This window comes from Hemiscyllium ocellatum, chromosome 25, assembly GCF_020745735.1.
Source record: "Hemiscyllium ocellatum isolate sHemOce1 chromosome 25, sHemOce1.pat.X.cur, whole genome shotgun sequence".
Classification (NCBI taxonomy): Eukaryota; Metazoa; Chordata; class Chondrichthyes; order Orectolobiformes; family Hemiscylliidae; genus Hemiscyllium; species Hemiscyllium ocellatum.
This window is the reverse complement of record NC_083425.1, coordinates 32,969,779-32,991,276: the sequence shown is the minus strand read 5'-3', so window position 1 is coordinate 32,991,276 and position 21,498 is coordinate 32,969,779. Positions and strand designations below refer to the sequence as shown.

General features: G+C 39.0%; 1 protein-coding gene across 2 annotated transcripts; it reads left to right on the top strand.

The window, feature by feature from the left end:
- Window positions 1–1,347: 1,347 nt before the first annotated feature.
- On the top strand, window positions 1,348–20,263 carry LOC132827810 (CMRF35-like molecule 1). 2 transcript variants are annotated; one of them, XM_060844537.1, is made up of 5 exons: window positions 1,348–1,563; window positions 3,203–3,286; window positions 11,237–11,575; window positions 17,101–17,243; window positions 18,699–20,263. In XM_060844537.1, exons 2-5 carry the CDS (start codon window positions 3,220–3,222, stop codon window positions 18,798–18,800), a joined length of 651 nt encoding a protein of 216 aa, XP_060700520.1. In that variant the 5' UTR covers window positions 1,348–1,563; window positions 3,203–3,219; the 3' UTR covers window positions 18,801–20,263. The 2 variants fall into 2 exon arrangements, with proteins under 2 accessions (XP_060700520.1, XP_060700519.1); XM_060844536.1 differs by lacking the exon at window positions 1,348–1,563 and adding an exon at window positions 1,975–2,030.
- Window positions 20,264–21,498: the final 1,235 nt, after the last annotated feature.

Below are 21,498 nucleotides of genomic sequence, written 5' to 3'. Positions count from 1 at the left end.
TGAATTTAGATAAATGTGAGGTGCTGTATTTCATTAAGACAGGACTTATACAGTTAATGGTTGGGCCATGAGGAGTGTTTTGTAAACAAAGAGATCTAGGGGTGGAGGTGAACAGTTAGACAGGGCGGTGAAGAAAATGTTTGGCATGCTTGCCTTCATTAATTGGAACATTGAGCAAAGGAGTTGGGATGTAGTCTTATGCCTACACAGGATATTGGTGAGGCCACTTTTAGTATATGTACACAATTCTAGTTGCCATTCTTTAAGAAAGATGTTGTCAAATGTGAAAAGGTGCAGAAAAGATTTGCAAAGATATTGCTGGGACAGAAAGTTTTGAGGGAGAGGCTGAATATGCTGGGGCCTTTTTCACTTGAAAGTTGAGGGCTGAGAGGTGTCCTCATAAGGGTTTATAAAGTCCTGAGGGGCATGGATTGGGTGAATAGCCAGAGTCTTTTTCCAAGGGTGTGGGAGTCCAACATTAGAAGACTTTAGTTTAAGGTGAGAGGGGAAAGAAGTAAAAAGGGCCTGAGGTGTAACATTTTCTCACAGAGGGTGGTGTGTGCATGGAATGAGTTGCCAGAGTGAAGGTGGGTAAAATTACAAATCTCTAGATGGGTATATGAATAGGAAGGGTTTAGATGGATGTGGGGCCACATGTTGACACATGGGACTAAGTCAGATTGGGATGTCTGGTTGGCATGGATGAGTTGGACCAAAGTGTCAGTTTCAATTCTGTATAACTTTATGACTCAATTGCTGTAAAGAAAAAGGCATGTCTTGGTCACTGATTGCTAGCCAATTTGCTGTGATGGAGATATCTTAGACAGGTCAAAGTTTAAATCTCACTGTCTAATTCACTAACAGACAGGTGGGCAATCTTTAATAATGTTACTGCCAGTCAAATCTGATCCCCATTGTGCTATTAACCTCAGAATGGTTGTATCTATAGTATTCATTGCTGAAACAAGCAGTCTCTTGACTTGTTCCAAGACACCCTTGACATTTAACCTCCTCATCCTCAAAATTATCCCCGACCTTCACTTTTGTTTCAACAGACCCTCTCCCCTTTTTCCAAACCCTAGAATACCCTTCTATTTCCATTTCCATCTCCTTCATTTCTGAAGAGGAATCCTATTGGACTCAAAATGTCAAGTCTGTTTTTCTCTCACTAGATTCTGCCAGACCTGCAGAGTTTTTCTCAGATATTTTCTTTATCTTTTACCTGACCAGCTTGTCGACTCCTTTAATTTGCTTGCCAAATTCTAACACCTCTCCCTTGTGAAACTGAAAACTTTTGCAAACACCTCCGGAAACAAGCAAAATCATACTTCTGCACTGTGCAGTGGCATAAACAAGTATCAAAAGTACTGTATCTGAAAGTCTCTTGGGGAGGTCATTAGATAATATCTACAAGGTCCAACGTAGCAGGGAGAGAATCAAAGTTATCTCAGGTGTTATTTAATGTCATAAATTGCCACTTTTGCTTGCTCCTAGCCAATGTACAGAAGATTGAACAAACACTTTTACTGTCAAGGCACTCCACTGGAACTCAGTGTAAACAAGGTGAGTGACGTTTTTGGCATTCAAAATTTCCATAGCACCCACATGAATAATGCCACAGAGTTAAAACACACAGCTTCAGGTCTTGTTTCAGAAATGTAGTTTAATGGAATGTTAAAACGTACAATTAACAGTCATGTGACATTATGGTCCCAACAAAACAATTTGTCAGCATCATAGTTTTACATCAGTTAAATCATTTTATGAAATAGAAGCTGTTCAGTTCCCCTTGAGAGTTGCTGACATAGCTAAGACATAACTTGTCACAATATTCTAACCTTGCAAATCTGCAGAGAGGGTGACAGAAAAGAGAGAAGTAGTTTGGAGATTGTGATAAAGTGGAAGTGAGTTTTAAGCAGGTTCAAATGCTAATTCCTATTTGTATCTGAAAAGGACCTTTTGTCTCCAATGTAGAAATTAATGCTTCTAACAGTTCGATTGCAGCAATTTTATGACAGCAACAACCGCAAGTAATCCTGTTTCTGTAATGATTGGTTAATAGTAAACCTCTGTATATTCACTCTCATAGTTTTGTTAATTTGTGGGTTTATTTGAAGTTTTGTTTCTGCTGCTGATTGCTTCCTCCATGCTCAGTTGTTACCTGCTCTATTGGAAGCTGCTCAGAACTAGATCTGTACTTTTGTAATATCATTAAGACTTAACATTTGAGAAGGAGGTGACTGTGTTCATCTATTAATTTGAAATAAATTGCAGTATTCCTTCCCCTTCATTTTGAGAACATGAGCAGTTTTGAAGTTCTTAGACGGTTTCTGATTTGAAAATTCCTCTCTCATGCACTCCCATGGCTACCCCACTTCCCACCAGAAGGTTAGTATGCAAGTACACCAAGTAATCAGGGAAGCTACAGAATGATGTGCTTTATTGTGAGGAGAATTGAATGCAAAACTAGAAGATTATGCATTGCATTTGAAATAATGCATCTGGAACACTCAGTACAATACTGGTCATTTCATTTGCAGAAGAATTTTGATGCATTAGAAGCAATTCAGAGAAGGGTTACTAGACTAATACCTAAAATGAGTAGATGGCCTTATGGAAGAAGGCTAGACAGGTTAGGCCTGTGTCCTCTGAAGTTTAGCTGAATTGGAGATGACTTAGTTGAAACATGTAAGATCTGGTGGGGACTTGACCTGGTGGATGTGGAATGGATATTTTCTCTTATGGGAGAATCTAGGACTAAAGGTCCATTTAGGACAGGAATGAGAGGGAAAAAAAAACCTATTGTCTTTGGAATTCCCTTCCTCAAAAGTCAGTTAATGCAGAATCTTTAAATATTTTTAAGGTAGAAACCAACCTTAATTACCAAAGGGATGAAGAATTATCATGGGTATACAGTACTGCAGAGTAGTGGTTAAAAATCAGATCAGCTGCAGTCTTATTGAATGGTGAAGGACCGTGTCACCTTCTTTTGGTCCTTGTTCGTATGTTAAGCTTTACAGTTTTCAGTTCAATGATATTGCAGTAGAGTGGTTTTAGTAGATGAATTTAAGCATGTACATTGTTGCCAAGAGATTGTAGAAACTAAGTCGTGTCCCTTTAAAGCTTGTGCTGTGGTGTGCACTACGTGGTTTAACTGACAGCGGAAATTTAACTAACCACTCTTTTCTGAAATTGTTGACAGAAATAAGAGCATCAAGAATGGTTCCACAAAGAATCCAGCTTCTTCAGGTTCTTCTCATTTGGATGATTTCTGGAGTAAAGACAGGTAGGAGATGCCTTCTTCAGGATTTTCTGTCAAATCTTCTAAATGCCAACAGCAGAAGTCAATTCAAATGCTAATGTTTCTTTTATAAGTGAAGAATATTCAAGATCTATTTTATACAGTACATCAGGCTCAAGTGATTTGATGTGTTCAATGTTATTTAAGATTCTTTCAAAATCCATCTGCCACTTCTCACTTCAGTTTTCAAATTTTCCTTAAAATATCACTTTAACTAAGCTCTTATCATTTTTCCTATGCCCCTCTCTTTGATGATATTGAATTCCTTACCCCCTCCTGGGGCGGTACAGTGACTCAGTGGTTAGCACTGCTGCTTCACAGCGTCAGGGAGCCAGGTTTGATTCCGGCCTCGGGCGACTGTGTGGAGTTTGTACATGCTCCTCCTGTCTGCGCAGGTTTCCTCTGGGTGTTCTGAGTTGCTCTCACAATCCAAAGATGTGCAGGTTGGATGAATTGGCCATACAAAATTGCCCATTGTGTTCAGGGATGTGTAGGTTCGGTGCATTCATCAGGGGTAAATACAGAGTAAGGGTCTGGGTGGGTTACTTTTCGGAGGGTCAATGTGGACTGCTTGGGCCGAAGTACCTGTTTCCACACAGTAGGGATTCTCATTTTTAATGTCTTCAGGAGTGGTTTGGTACATGTTTCTAGTCAAAAGCAATTCAAAAGGATGTAAATAATTGTTCTGATATGCAATCAAGTGATCACTTCAACATGATTAAAGCTGAGAATAATTAACTGAAAAAAATATTTCAACCTTATAATCTCCCTACCATAGAAAAGATGTTGTGAAACTTGAAAGGGTTCAGAAAAAAAAATTGCAAGTATGTTGCCAGAGTTGGAGGGTTTGAGCTAAAGGGAGAGATTGAATACATTGCAGCTATTTTCCTTAAAGCTTGAGAGGCTAAGGGGTGACCTTATCAAAGTTTATAAAATCATAATGGGAATGGATAGGGTAAATAGACAAGGTATTTTCCACAGAGTGTAGGAGTCCAAAACTAGAGGGCAGAGGTTTAAGGGAAGAGGCGAAATATTTACAAGCGATCTAAAGGGCAACTTTTGGGTGTGTGTGTGAAATGAGTGCCAGAGGAAGTGGTGGAGGCCAGTACAATTACATTTAAAAGGGATCTGAGTACTTTTGTGAATAGAAAAGGTTTAGAGGATATGGGCCAAATGCTAGTAAATAGAAACAAGATTTATTTAGGTTGCCTGGCCGGCATGGACAAGTTGGACCAAAGGGTCTGTTTCCATGTTGCACATTGATTATAATAATTATTTACACAGAAATAGTGTAATATTACATTACAGAGCTTGCCAGACCAGCATTGAACAACATTGAATTTGTGATGTAGAGATGCCAATGTTGGACTGGTGTGGACAAAGTCAGAAGTCAGGCGACACCAGGTTATAGTCCAACAGGTTTTTTTGAAATCACAAGCCCCTAAAGTTTGTGATTTCAAATAAACATTTGTTGAACTAAATCTGGTGTTGTGTGACTGCTAACATTGAATTCAGCATGTGTTATTTAGCCAGAGTTCATAGAATAGATTTTGAAACACTGTTTGTATTTCAAATTGATGATTGACTGAAATTATCTGCTGTTCAGTTGAACTGTTTCAAATGAAGCTAAACTGATTTCTTAACACTCAGAATCATTTCTCCTCATTCAAGCATTTGTTGATTAAAATGTTTTCAATATTTGATCTCATAACTATTTTACAAATTATTTGGATCTTGTTTATACAAAGTTTTGGAAAGTACATATGAATATGATGTACATTCCTAAAATTAATTGATGAGCCTCTTCAAAATCCATTCAGCTTCACAGGTCCACATTGACATCTTTAATATACTCTTAAATCCTAAATACTCAATACATCTGACTAAATGTCAGATCATCAACCCAATGTTCTGTATAACTTTCGAAGTTGTCAGTAGGTTGACATTTCATTTATCATCTGAATCCTTCAGAGAATTGAATAAATATGCAGGAACCAATACAATAGCATTGAATGAAAAAGTGCATATTTTTATGCAGATCCTCAATCTCAATTACATCTTTCTTGTCGAATATTAGTTCAGACAAAACTCTGATTACAGGTTATGTATACAGTAGTGCCTCGACTTACGAACTTAATCCATTCCAGGACCCAGTTCGCGAACTGAAAAGTTTGTGAACTGAATCAATCTTTCCCATTGTTTGGAATACTTGGACGTAGCAATGAACGCTGTTCACGGCGCACGCGCCAAAGACGAACTGAATGAGTTCACGTGGGGTCCGAGAGCTTTTGCATTCAACAAGCGTGTAGCAAAGCAGAACAATGAAACCACGTGGTCGCACACGGGCTTTTTCCATTCGCACCTTCGTTCATACCTTGAATTTCATACATATATTGAAGCAAACTTTTACGTACAATCCTGTTCGTAAACCGATTTGTTCGTAAATGGGGTCGTTCGTATGTCGAGGCGCTATTGTAATTTGAAAAACTGTAAGGACACAAAGTTTTTGTTAACACACAATTCCAAACATGAAGAAACATTTATTTTGAACTATATATTTGTGTTTCTCTGTATTCAATAACTGAAACTTCATTCAAATATGGGTTAGAAAATCAAAACTTCATTAGTTAGCCTCATATTACTTTTGTTCTTCTGGCACGCCGTTTTCCAGTAACCCATGCAAATAGGAACACATGAGAGGTTGTCTAGGATTTGAACTCAGGATCTCTCACATACAAAGCAGTTATTTACCACATAGCAAGAATCAGACCCGTAGACATATGTGCAGATGTCACCCATTCAGCCCAATGAGCTTTCTCTGATATTCAGTGAGATCATGGCTGATCTGATAATCCTCAACTCCATTCTCATGCTTTTTCCCTACAACTCTTAATACCCTTAGTGATTAAAAATCTATCTCAGCTTTGAATAAATATGATGGCCCTCAGTGGTATCAGCCCTCCGTGGTAAAGAATTTGATGGATCCACAACCCTGTGAATGAAGAAAGTTCTCCTCATCTGTGTTTTGAATGTGTGATTTCTTATTCTGACATTATGCCCCTGGACCTAAACTCTCTCACAAGGGGAAACAACCTTTTCACAGCTACCCTGTCAAGTCCTCTAAGAGTCTTGCATGTTTCAATTAGGTCACCCTCATTCTTCCAAATTCCAACAAGTATCAGCCCAATCTACTCAATCTCTCCTCATAAGACAGTCCCTCTGTAGCCAAAATCAGACTTTTGAACCTTCTCTCGACTGTCAATATATCTTCCTTAGATATCAGGCCTAAAACCGTTCACAGTATTCCAGGCGTAGTCTGACAAGTACCTTGTATAGTTACAGCAAAACCTCCCTGCTAATATACTCTACACCTTTGAATTAAAGGCCAAAATTCATTTGCCTTCCCTATCACCTGCTGAACTTAGATACTAGCTTTTTGTGATGCATGAGCGAGGACTCCCAAATCACTCTGTTCTGTAGTTTCTGTAGTCTTTCTTCATTTATGTATTATTCAGATGTTCTATTCTTCATATCCTCACATTTTCCTGCATTATATTCAATCTGCCAAGTTTTTGCCTACTCACGAAATTGTTGATGTATCTCTGCAGGCATTTTGTGTCACCCTCACCACTTGCCTTCCTTACTTTTGTGTCAAACTTGGTCATTGTACATTTACTTTCTTCATCCAAGTCATTAATATATATTGTAAATAATTGCAGCCCCAGCACTGATCTCTGTGGCACACAATCAGTTGCAGGTTACCAGCCTGAAAATGCCCCCTTATCAATCCTGCTACCAAGGTCAAGGCGGAGAATTAGGGCTTTTCCAATCTTTCCATTGGATGACAATTTCGAAAAAGTTTACAATGTTTGTGGCCTGACATATTTTCAAATGTCACAGCCTTTATTGTTTCAAGAAATATTGAGGAGCTGAGAAATAAATTGAGAAGGTAGTCTTGATGAGACTATATTGAGCACCGCCTTATGACTTCCCTGTGCCAAGTTGGAAGTAAATGCTTCCCTTTCCTTGATGGAGAGCCTTATCTTCTCAGTGTTTTGACAAGACACATTTGCATCTTTTCCCTACCCTTCTCTGCTACTCTGTCAGGATATCACATCTCACAAGAGAGAGAAAAGTTTAAAATCTGATTGAAGATTTGTAGCTCGGGTATCCGTTGTTATAGTTCTGCTCGCCGAGCTGGAAGCTTTTGCTGCAAACGTTTCGTTCCCTGGCTAGGGAACATCATCAGTGCTGTTGGAGCCTCCTGTGAAGCGCTGCTTTGATGTTTCTTCCGGTATTTGTATTGGTTTGTTCTTGCCGCTTCCAGGTGTCAGTTTCAGCTGCAGTGGATTTGTATGTGGGGTCCAGGTCGATGTGTCTGTTGATGGATGTTCTTGCCGTTTCCGGGTGTCAGTTTCAGCTGTAGTGGTTTGTATATGGTGTCCAGGTCAATGTGTCTGTTGATGGAGTTTGGGGATGAATGCCATGCTTCTAGGAATTCTCTGGCTGTTCTCTGTCTGGCTTGTCCTATGATAGTGGTGTTTTCCCAGTCAAATTCATGTTGCTGGTTGTCTGAGTGTATGGCTACTAGAGATAGCTGGTCGTGTCGTTTTGCGGCTAGCTGATGTTCATGGATGTGGATTGTTAGCTGTCTTCCTGTTTGTCCTATATAGTGTTTTGTGCAGTCCTTGCATGGTATTTTGTAAACTACGTTAGTTTGGCTCATGCTGGGTATTGGGTCCTTTGTTCTAGTGAGTTGTTGTCTGAGCGTGGATGTTGGCTTGTGTGCTGTTATGAGTCCTAAGGGTCGCAGTAGTCTGGCTGTCAGTTCTGAGACGCTCCTAACGTATGGTAGAGTGGCTAGTCCTTTTGGTTGTGGCATGTCCTCGTTCCTCGGTCTATCTCTTAGGCATCTGGTGATAAAGTTGCGTGGGTATCCGTTTTTGGCGAATACCTTGTATAGATGTTCCTCTTCCTCTTTTCGCAGTTCTGGTGTACTGCAGTGTGTTGTGGCCCTTTTGAATAGTGTCCTGATGCAGCTTCATTTGTGTGTGTTGGGGTGGTTACTTTCATAGTTTAAGACTTGGTCTGTGTGTGTTGGTTTCCTGTGTACCCTTGTGGTGAATTCTCCATTGGGTGTTCTCTCTACTAACACGTCTAGGAATGGGAGTTGGCTATCCTTTTCCTCTTCTCGTGTGAATCGGATTCCTGTGAGTGTGGCGTTGATGATTCGGTGTGTTTTTTCTATATCTGTGTTTTTGATGATTACAAAGGTGTCATCAACATATCTGATCCAGAGTTTGGGTTGGATTTGTGGTATGGCTGTATGTTCTAACCTTTGCATAACTGCCTCTGCTATGAGTCCCGAGATTGGTGATCCCATGGGTGTTCCGTTGATTTGTTCGTATATCTGATTGTTGAATGTAAAGTGTGTGGTGAGGCACAGGTCCAGTAGTTTAAGTATGCCGTCCTTGTTGATAGGTTCGGCCTCCTGTGTTCTGTTATGTATGTCCAGTAGGTTGGCTATTGTTTCTCTGGCTAGGGTTTTGTCAATTGAAGTGAACAGTGCCGTCACGTCGAATGATACCATGGTTTCTTCACTGTTCACGGCACTGTGAACATTACTTTTTAAACTTTGAATTCCACTACCACAGTGTTCCCACCCAGCCCAAGAAGATCCATGGATACTTATCAGATTCTTGAAAGTTCCTTCACTTCCTGGCATCAAAATAAAGTACAACAATTCTCAGAAATTCACTTCAATTTTCCTAAAGATTCCTGCTATTGTTCAATGTATGTGCTTTCTTTGGGGTCATTTGACTAAGTTAAGCACCTCACAACTGTGGATACTCCAGCTCAAGTGTCGATTTCAATACATATGACTGTAGCTTTTCTTTGGAGTCTAGCAACTTCAGCTCAGAAATTTCTCTAATTTCAAATAGTCCCCCTGCATCTTGTTCACAGTTACTTTCCAGTTAATAGAAGGCTATCCGGCCTGATTTGCATTTTGCAGTAAGAGAGGACAGGTTAAAACAAAATAGTGAAAGCATTTTCCAATCTCCAGCTGTCCCACCCCAGTCATAATTCTACCATTTAAGTCGTTGTGTGCGAGGAATGGGCATGTTCCAATTGCATATCAGTGTTTTCCAGATTCAGCTGTATATATAAGGCTGTAACTAGCTCTAGTAGTATCCTTTTTTACTAGTCAGACACAAGAAACATGTGCTGATCACCCCTAATAGGAATAGGTTTAAAGTTTGGGAAACTTTCAGAGTGGTAAGGAATCCCTTTTAGATGTGGCCACAAGAGACAGTTAACTGAGGGCACCCATCCTTTGGAAAATGCACAGTGACCTTTGTAATTATTTAAGATAAATACAAATGTGGATGAAAAAGTGTATAAACTAATTTACACAGTCAAGCTCATTGGAACTGTCAAAAGATTAGATTCCCTACAGTTTGAAAACAGGGCCTTCAGCCCAACCAGTCCACACCGATGAGTAACCCACCCAGACCCAATTCCCTCTGATTAGAATTGAACCTGGGAGCCTGGTGCGGTGAGGCAGAAATACTAATCACTGAGCCACCATGGCAGCACAGTGGCTCAGTGGTTAGCATTGCAGCTTCAGAGCGCCAGGGATGCGGATTCAATTCCCGCCTCGAACGACTGCCTGTGTGGAGTTTGCACATTCTCCCCATGTCTGTGTGGGTTTCCTCCGGGTGCCCCGGTTTCCTCCCGCAACCCAAAGATGTGCAGGTCAGGTGAATTGGCCATGCTAAATTGCCCTTGGTGTTAGGTGCATTAGTAAAAGTAAGGTAGGGGAATGGGTCTGGGTGGGTTACTCTACAGAAAAGAAATTGTCATAAAATTCCGAAACATACTGTCAAATGAAATTATCAAATGAAACTGGAAAAAACAACTGTGAAATGTATCAAAAACAACTGTCAAGCTGCCAAGATCTTTAAAACCTCTACTTTCAAATGTTTGAAAAAACTCCAGAGTGCAAAAACAATTTCTTGCTATTTTAATTTTTCTGTTGACATAAGCATGAGAATTATCATCACTGCATTAACTCTATCTGGCTAATTTCAAAACATTCCATTATCACAGTATGGTGCCTGCAATTTCACCATTTGATTGACAGCTTCAAATGGTTATAAATTCTTGGAAGAGTGATTATGAACTCCAATTATTGTTCTTAAAAAAGCATTTGAATGAAGAATTTGTTCTTATTAGAGATGATGCTTTTGAAAGAATGTTATAAGTTTTTTGTGAATCAATACTTTTTTTAAAAAAGATATGATTTTCCAATAACTGTTTAGAATTTTCTTTATTTTATATCGTCATGAGTGTTGTGCACTGTCCATGTTGAAAAATGGATAAGTTGGCATGGAAGTGTAAGGGCACAGGGTGGTGGTGGAGGAGTCTTCTGTGAATGACATGGGTTGGCACAAAGTAAGTATAGGGGATATAATGGGTCATGAGGTGGTTAAGATGCATTGATTGGAACAGAGGCTATAAGGGGCTGTGGAAGATGAGCATGGGATAGCATGGCTTGGGCACTGGATGTGTGTGGGCTGAGCTAGTGTGAGTGGACTGGGCTGAAGGGCTATATTATGCTTTCTTCTCTTTTGACAATCTTGAAGAAAGAGCCAGCATACCAAAGCAAGCCTTTTGTCCATCTCACCTCTGCACTGTTTCCAGGGTCACCTGCCATGACACAGAAGTCAGGTCTGGCAATTTTTAAAGTTCATTATTTAATTATCAGACCCTCCCAGAGGTAACCTTCCCAAAATGATCAACTATCCTCAAATATTAATGTGAATCAGGAAACTAGATTATTATGCTTACACAAAGGAAAGGTTTGTTTGATAATTAATATTTTTCAGAGGTTTCTAACTGCACTGATAATATTTTACATTATGTATTTTACAGATGGCCACATTTCCCAGACTCTGCACATTGTACGAGTGAAAAATGGATCCCCAGCTTTGATAAATTGTGTATATTCATCCTCTAAAGGGACCATTGTGGGTACTTACTTAAAGAGAAGTGTTTCTAAGCCCATTGATCTGATCTATTTCCACCCAAGCCAGGTTACAAAACACAAGTTATATGAGCATCGCCTTGACTGTGAAGGAAATGTGAAAAATTTCACAGTGACCCTTCGTGACTTTCAGGAAAGTGACAGAGACATTTACTATTGTGTTTTTGGAATAAGAAATCAAACATCTATAAATGATAAAATTGTACAAGAGACAGTGTTCGTATCAGGTATGATTTATTTTTCAAATCTTCATCTGACATAGTTTACAGAAGTAAAGCTAATCCTAAAGAAAACCAAATATAATGAAAAAAAAGGATATCTGAGGGCGCATGTCATTTGCTGCTTTCATTCATATTGTTTTACACAAACAATTATCTTTACAGGAAATGACATTACCACAGGAAATGACACCACCAACCCAGAAACCTAAACACATAAATAAAAAGTAGGCTTTACCACCAGTACTTCACTGGAGGCTCACTGATGATGTTACCTAGTATGGTGACAAAATGTCTGAAAACAAACCTTCCAGCTCAGCGAGCTAACTTACATCCAGAACCCCAACCTGAGCTACAAATCTTCTCAAACTTTGCTGACTTATCAAAACAACAAATTTCCATGTCAGGCTGTGAATCCCAAAATGTTGGTGAGATCATCTTGCCATTGATGACACAATGATGAAAATTGGCAAATTAGTTTGGGGAGAGAATCCGAATTGTCCTTTCTCATCCTTTATTCAGGCAGGGTTCCATTGAAATTGTTCAGGTTTGACTCAATTCAACATTATTCATCAGTGATTTTGGGATAATGCAGTGAATTAAAATGAAAGCCATTGCTCTCTATCACAGCAGAGTATATTTCCATTGGGGTTATTTCACAATGTTGTAGTCTCATATTGAATGACTCAAGTGGACAAAAAAAACCTTGTTTCTTATGAATTTTCACCTTCTACGATTTACAGTGAAATTTGGAAATCTATATAATATCAATGTTCCACCTATCCTCTCCACAAAATGCAAAAGACCCCATAATACTATGGAAGCAAAGAATTTTTCATGATCTTCTAGTCAATATTTATCCCAAAACCTACACCAAGAAGCATAATATTTATCTAGTCATGTGTTTAATTGCTGCATATATATTTGCTAGTTTGTATGCAAATTAGTGGTCAAATTTCATACCTTAGAAAGTTGATGATATTTCAAATTACTTCATTGTCTATAATGTGATTTAGCACATCCTGAAATTCCATTTAGTGGGCGGCACGGTGGCACAGTGGTTAGCACTGCTGCCTCACAGCACCAGAGACCCGGGTTCAATTCCCGACTCAGGCGACTGCCTGTGTGGAGTTTGCACATTCTCCCCGTGTCTGCGTGGGTTTCCTCCGGGTGCTCCGGTTTCCTCCCACAGTCCAAAGATGTGCGGGTCAGGTGAATTGGCCATGCTAAATTGCCCGTAGTGTTAGGTAAGGGGTAAATGTAGGGGTATGGGTGGGTTTCGCTTCGGCGGGTCGGTGTGGACTTGTTGGGCCGAAGGGCCTGTTTCCACACTGTAAGTCTAATCTAATCTAATCTAATCTGTGTCCTTTAATGTTTCTCTAATTCCAAACATCCCGTCTGTCTAGAATAAATACAGATTTTCCCTTTTTTCTCAGTGGAAATTCATCCTGTCTTGTTAAAATTGATTTTCTCTTCCACCAGTCTGGCTGAAAATCTATCCCTGAGCTTTATCATCCTCTTCTTAGAAAAAAAACTTAAATTACTTATCTTCTTTTGGCATCCTTAATTCTAAGTTGTATCCCCAGCTCTTAAATCTTGGGCCTGACAAAAGAAAGCTTGCATTCAAAATATTCCAGGAAAATATGAAAGAATTCTTTCAATATTCCCTTGATCCACTTTCCCAATGGAAAGTAAAGTTCCAAGGTAGATAACTTTTCCTTTTGATTGATATGGCTGTCAGAGTTCAAGACTCAGTCTTGCAACTATTTTCAAGTGATGTGAGACCTAAACCTAATATTATTACCCATATTTGAATATAGCTGAAAATGTGTTGCTGGAAAAGCGCAGCAGGTCAGGCAACATCCAAGGAGCAGGAGAATCGACGTTTCGGGCATGAGTCCTTCTTCAGGATTCCTGAAGAAGGGCTCATGCCCGAAACGTCGATTCTCCTGCTCCTTGGATGCTGCCTGACCTGCTGCACTTTTCCAGCAACACATTTTCAGCTCTGATTTCCAGCATCTGCAGTCCTTACTTTCTCCTATATTTGAATATAATATCAGTAAGAAGCTAATGAAAACTCCTATTCTTCCAATAGTGTCATGGTTTTTTTTTATACTTTGTGGAGAAGAAAGATGGAGCATTTGTAGGGTAGATCTTAAACGATTGACTTGAGTATTCATTGTCTAGCAGTATAGAATGACAGTTTTAATAATCTATCTGCTAAATCTCAACACCTCTTTCATGCCATGTTACTTTGAGTATGTGACCATTAAGAACCTTATGCCTTCTGCTTCATTGCATAACTGATGTCACGTTCTGGCACCTAGCTATTCATTTATCAAATCCATTCAGAATTCTTTGAATTGTTGCATTGATTGATGGCATCATTGGCATAGCCCCAGTTTGAATCATCCACAACTATTGATAGTTTACAAGTCTTTTAGAGAAATATTTTAAATCAGTTAACAAAAAAGAAACCCATTACCAACTCCCGTGAGGTACTGCCAACTTTGCTATTTGTTTCTGAACCAAGGATAGAACTAGCTTATTGTTTTGTCATGTGCATGATGAACCTTCTGCATTAATCTGTTACTGCAATAATGTCAAATAACTTCCCAAAATCCAGGTACATTAAAGTTCATTGCCTCAAACCTTATCCACTAAATATAACTTTCAAATGGGGGTTTCAGAGAATTGGTCAGCCATTATCTGTCTCTTTTAAAACCAGGCTGACACCCTTTAACAAAACTATCTTTCCAGGTGATCCCTTAGGCTGTCAGTCATCAACATTTCCAATAGTTCCCTCTCAGTCTGTCATTTTTATAATTTTTCCCTTACCTCCTTTCTAAAGAACAAAATCATTTTTTTCTATTTTTTAATCTGTTGGTACATGTCCCAATGTCCATACCTTTTTAAAAAAAAAACAATGGTAGGATTCAAAATTCCCTCTGCAAATACGATAAGGATTCTGAGGAATGAAACAAGTCTGAGCATCGTGGAATTCTGTGGCTAAGCCGACCTGAAAGATCTTCGTCTTTAAAAAAAAGATATTTCAATCTGCTAAATTGAGGTCGGCTTTCATAGAAAAATAATTCTAGAACAGTGATTTGTTACTAAACTAAATAGGTTTTTTGTGCCAATTCTATGTATGTGCACTGAGTAGAGGGCCTAAACAGCATAAAATGGCTTTACATAAGACCATTAGAAATAGAGACAGGAGCAGGTCATCTGGCCCATCGATCCTGCTCTGTCATTCAACAAGATCATGTCTAATCTGTTTGTAGATTCCACTCCACTTATCCAACTGCTCACCACAGCTCTTAATTCCTTCACTGTTCAAAAATCTATCTGTTTGCCTTAAAAATATTTCTACAAGGTCGTCTCAACTGCTTCACTAGGCAAGGAATTTCACAGATTTATAACCCTTTGGGTAAAGAATTTTCACCTCAATTCAGCCCAAATCTGCTCCCTCTTATTTCGAGGCTTTGCCCCCACTTCCAGTTTCACCAGCCAGTGGAAACAATCTCTCTGCTTCTATCTTATCTATTCCACTCATAATTTTATGTGTTTCTGTAAGATTCCCCTCTCATTCTTCTAAATTCCAGTGAGCAAAGTCCCAGTCTACCCAATCTCTCCTCAGAAACCAACTCTCTCAATTCCAGGATCATTCTTGTGAACCTCCTCTGCACCTCCTTTAGTGCGAGTATACTCTTTCTCAAGTAAGGAGATCAGCACCTAACCAGCTGAAAAAAAATCAGATAGATTTTTATGACAAACCGCTATGGGTTCATGATCATCATTAGACTTTTCCTTCCATCTGCTGTGATGGGGTTAATACTCCATTGACAATGCACTCCACCATTACTTCATGACTACTGATGTAATCATAGGATAAGCAAAGCACTTGTAAAAATAAAAGTGATAATAAACTACTGTTAGTATTATTAGAGTTCAAGAAAGAGGCTGGAAGTGAAACAATTGGAGTAAGGAGAATGAGACAAACCAAAAATTAAAGACACTGGACCATGGTGCAGAACACATTTCCATGGGCATCCACATCTCAAAACACTATCCAGGATAAAGCAGTCCATTTGAGTTGTACTCCAACCATCATCTTAAACATTCGCTCCATGCACCTGCCATTCAGTGGCAGCACTCCCTAAAGTTGCTCGGCAGCAGCTCACCAAGACTGCTTTGACAGAATCTTCAAAATTCATAACTTCTACCACCTAGAAGGTGGGCCAGCAGACACATGAGTACACCAACACCTGCAAGACTCCCTTTAAGCTAAACACTATTCTGATGTGGAACAAATTGCCATTCCTTCATTCATGTTGAGTCAAAATTCTGGATCTCCCTCCACAACATTAATGTGGGTATCCTTGGATTACATGGCTTCCCTTAGAGTGCAAAGGGACTTTGATCAGAAGGGCTGAAGGGTCGAGAAATAGAAGATTAAGTTTAATGCAGCGAAATCTGTGCTGCATTTTAGAATGACAATTCAGGGCAGGACTTATACATTTAATAGTAAGCTCCTGGGGATTGTTGTTGAACAGAGACACCTTGGAGTGCAGATTCACAGTTCTTTGAAAGTACAGTCACAGGTAGACTCTACAGGTGGGAGTGAAGGAAGTGTTTGGTATGCTTATCTTTATTGGTTAGTACATCGAGTATAAGATTTGGGAGGTCATGTTGTGGCTGTATAGGACATTGGTTAGGCCACTTTTGGATTACTGTGTTCAATTCTAGTCTCCTTGCTATAGGAAGTGAAATCTTGAAAGAGTTCAGAAAAGATTTACAAGGGTGTTGCCGTTATTGTCGGGTTTGAGCTTTTGGGAAAGACTGAATAGGCTGGGGCCGTTGACCCTGCATTGTTGGAGGTTGAGAGGCGACCTTATACAAATGTTCATATGAAGGGCATAGATAGGGTGAAAAGCCAAGGTCTTTTCCTCAGGGTGGGGGAGTCCAAAACTAGAGGGGATAGGTTTAAGATGAGAGGGGAAGTGTTTAAAAGGGACCTAAGGGGTAACTTTTTCACATGGAGGATGGTGTGTGTATGGAATGAGCTGCCAGACAGAGAAGGGGAGGTTGGTGCAATTACAACATTTAAAAGGTGTCTGGATGAGTATATGAATAGGAAGGGTTTAGACACCTCTGGACTAAGCATTGACAAATGGAACTAGATTAATTTAGGATATCTGGTCAGCATGGCCGTGTTGGGCCGAAGAGCCTGTTTCCGTGCTGTATAACTCTATGACTCTATACCATGGACTGCAAGGTTTAAGATGTCAGCTCACCACCACTTTCTCAAGTGTAGCAATAGATATACAAAAGTATTGGCATTGCCAGTGATGGTCACATTCCACGAATAAATAACAAACAAAATTTGAAGTTCCCAACTGATGTGTAACATATTTTTCCTTCTGTAAAGAATCCAGAATTTTATAGAAAATGAAAATAATTTCATGACAATATGGAGGTCTTATATATGGAAATATTTACAGAAAACAATGAAATATTTTGTATCTTTTCAGAATCCAGGATAAAAGACTGTAAAGCTGATTGTGAAGAAACAATAAATTGTAGACAATTTTCATATAAGGATCCAATTGTGATTGGTGTGATTGTCGTTGTAGCAATAGCTATTATTTGTGCTCTGGTTCTGATATCTTGGCATGTGAGTTCCAAATGTTTTCTTAACAATTATTTCTTCCATTTTAAGTATAATAAGAAATATCATTAAACAAATTCAATTAATATAAATTCAAATAGTACAGTTGAACAATTATCTAGATTGTTAACCTGACAAAAAAAAAGCATGTTGTGTGTTATCATCCATTAAAAAATTTATATCTGTTAAACTGTTTCAGATATACCTGAGATATACTCAAAGATTCTGAGAGATAGCATTAAAATTATTCAGGGTTGCTCCTTGGCCGGTCTATGATCATCCTCTAACTGTCTCTCCCTTTGAAAGTAGGAAAGATTTCTGACTGAAAAAGGAAGCTAAGAAACTGCCTTTTTTTTTCTCAGATCTTGTCTGAAATATGAAATAAATAAACATGGAATGTTGTATACATTTGTTAGTAAAGATGTGAATGCACTGGAGAGAGTGCCAAAGTGATTTACAAAAGTAGTTCCAGGAATGAGAAACTCCAGTTATGAGGATACTTGAAGATGCTGGGACTGCTCTCCTTGGAGAGAAGAAGGTAGAATGAAGATTGCCACAAGGTTCCAAATTCATGAGTAGGTTGGATAGAATAGATAGGGAGAGGCTGTTCTTGCTTATAAACTGAAAAGAAATGAGAGGACTCAGATGTAAGGTGATGAAAAAAGGAAGCAATGATGTGAGGAAAACCTTTTTCACAGTGAACAGTTCTGCACTGTGTGGAAACGTGATGGATCTAGGTTCACTTAAGGCATTCGTGGGGGCATTGGATGATAATTTGAATACAAATGATATGGTGGATGTAGGGAAAAGGCAGAAAATTAGTACTAGGCTAATAGAACTAGTGCAAGCAGAATGGATCAAATGGCTTCCTTCTGGGCTGTAACAAATCTAGGATTTTGGGATACTTAATGAACATTTCATAGTCTAGAAGCACAACTATAGAATTTCCCCTCTCCTCAGAAGTTTCTTGTCGGCCACAGAGGGCTCTGTTCCTTGCTTCTAAGTCAAACAGCCTGGGTTCAAATTCTAGCTGTCTGAAACACGTGTCATAAGATGTCTTAACAGCTTGGTTAAAAACAGCTACACAAACCCACAGAAGTGAGGGTATGATGTAGGGCAATATTACCAGCCATAGAACACTGCTCGTTCTGTTTCTTGTGTCAGTTATTTTCCATGCAGTTATGTAACTCAGTGATTCTCAAATGTTATCTATGTTAGAGACACCTTCTGAATGTGGCCAGGTTTTTGGGGTCTCATTATTCTATTTTCAGAAACATGAAATGCCAAGGCAGTATTAAATAAGAAGAATTCATTACCAGTTATAATGACATACATAAAGTTAATTCCAAATGAACAGCATATATGGAATCACCCTGATCTGCAAGCTGTAGTGTTTGCTACTTAGAGATCGAAATGACAAAGCAGAGGAGTACAATTTCTAAAATGTGATTTTGTTTTTAGGCAAGGAAAAGATGCCAACCTGAAGTGCCAGCACGTGGGAGAGCTCCAAACTCAGTGTACGAGGACATGAACCTAATCCGAACCCAAAGTATGGGACGTTAGTTTTCAGATGAACTGTGTTGTCTTCACATTAGGTCACATTAACATGGAATGTGGCCAGTTATTTTCTCTTGCTACGTGATAACACATTTATATGCGATCATAAAATTGTAAATTTTTACAGGTCTTCTTGAAAATTCTGTAATTGATAAGTTATTTTGTTAGTTTCACCTTTTGCCTGCTTCATACAATATGCTAATTGCACAGGTATTGATGGAACAGCACACCATTTGCATGGTGACTTTGGGATGGAAAGTCTGAGGGTTAGTGGTATTTGTAAAGCTATTTTTATCTCAAGAAAATATGACTTTTCTCTCTTCTCTTACCTGCTCTCAACTACCTTCAGTGTCTTTGTGCTGTATCATGTGCAAGAAAATGGAGAAATAAAGAACATGTAGAAGCAAATTATTGCAAATGCTGAACCAGGGCTCTGATGAACAGTCATCTCAACTCAAAACATTAGCTTACTCTCTTCCCATGGATACTGCCTGGTCTGCTGTCATCTCCAGCATTTTTTGTCTTCAGTCAATGCCACACTCACACAATGCTACAGGAAGAGATTCTTGACCTGGAGGAACATCTGAACTTTAATCACTGTCTCCAATTAATTGTGCACAGAATCAAATTTAATCAATTACAGGAAGAAAAGTGGATGCAAATCTATGAACAAATTTGCTCCATCACTCAGTCTAACATATGTGACATGGAGCTGAGATGGCAGCAGTTCCAAATTATTAATTCTTTGTTAATGCACAAATTGACAAAATATTGCTTATAAAGCAAATATGTGAAGTTTTATGTACTTATAGTTGATTACACTGAGCCATCATGTGTATAACGAGACACTGTCAGCAAACTGTATGGATGTATGGGCCTGATAAAGTTTCTTCTGCATGGTAAAATCAAAACAGAGGATACCCAAGGACATCTGTGTAGACAATGTGGCTGAACATCAACATGCTGTTATCTGCCACCATCTACGTATGTTTCAATTATGTTCCAGTGTGAGAAGATTTACAGAATCATTTTCTCTTCTGTCCTTATCTCAAGCCAAGTGTAGGATTAACATTGCTGTTCATGTCCAGCTAATTTGCACAGATTCAAAAGTTGTATCTTTTTCAGGCTTTGCATGTCATGCCACCCTGTAAAACTATGTGTCTTTATCTAGTTCTCACTGCACATCTTGCGACAAGCATCACAAGAGAACAAAAATTATCTATAAGAAGTCTGACAGTTTTTAATTGCATGTTTGCACCCAATCAGTTGATTATAGTACTTAGCAACATGCATTCTAAAACTCAGCACATCGTTCAAATTAAAATTAATGGCAACGAGACATTGCTACAAGTTCTATTTTCAGCCTCACCAAACCTTTCCAGATATTAGATATTAATTGGGTAAAAAATGAAGTCTGCAGATGCTGGAGATCACAGCTGAAAATGTGTTGCTGGTTAAAGCACAGCAGGTTAGGCAGCATCCAAGGGACAGGAAATTCGACGTTTCGGGCATAAGGTCCTGATGAACGGCCCATGCCCAAAACGTCAAATTTTCTGTTCCTTGGATGCTGCCTGACCTGCTGTGCTTTAACCAGCAACACATTTTTAGCATTAGATATTAATTACTTGGAAGTCTTCCTTGTTTTATAAAATGTATTTCTGCAATTACATCATAGTTATCAGATTAATTTGTATTCATATAAATTCATGGGTTTCTCCCACAGTACAAAGATGTACAGATCAGGTGAATTGGCCATGCTAAATTGCCCATAGCGTTAGGTGCATTAGCCAGAGAGAAAGGGGTCTGGGTGGGTTACTCTTCAGAGGGTCAGTGTGGACTTGTTGGGCCAAACGGCCTGTTTCCACACTGTAGGGAATCTAATCTAATCTAATCTAATCAGAGTTTAAAATCAAAACAGTCAAACCTTTGTGCCTTAAATAATCAAAGTGCTAATAAAATAAATTCATCCTGTTGCTTGAGAAGTTCTTGTTTTAAAATGAAAACTATTGCATGATTTTAAGCCTCAAAGTATTTAAAATCTATTAACAGTAGAAAGTTTATCTTAGTTAGACCTTTATAGCTCTGATTGTTCTCACCCTATAATTTGTCTGTTTTCCATTTACTACTGCTTTTCTATTGCTACTTTGACCAGGTTATTGGCTCAACAGTAGGCTACTCAGCCTTTCAAAATTGCTCACCATTCAATAAGATCACGGCTGATTAGATTTTAACCTCAACTCTATCCTCTTCCATATATCCTGATAATACTTCATCCCCTTGATAATCTAGAATCTATCTACCACTGCCTTAAAGATATTTAAAGATTCTTTTGAGGAAGGGAATTCCAAAGAATCAGAACCCTCTGAGAGAGAGAAAAAATGTTTCCTCCTCTATGGCTGTGCATAGGACGCCTGAGAGCTGACTGCCAGAGCAAATCTTTGCATAGCTCAAATAAAGCAGATGAGCACGAGAAAGGAAAAGGTATGGCATGAAGGACATGCTATGTCCTTCTGGGGATTGTTCAAGGAGCAGCTACTGCATGTCCTCGATAGGTATGTACCAGTCAGGCATGGTGTAAAGGGCCTTGTGAGGCAGCCGTGGTTTAGTAAGGAATTGGAGTCCCTTGTGAAAGGGAAGAAGGCGGCATATGTAAAGATGAGGCGTGAAGGTTCAGTTGGGGCGATTGAGAGTTATAAGGTAGCCA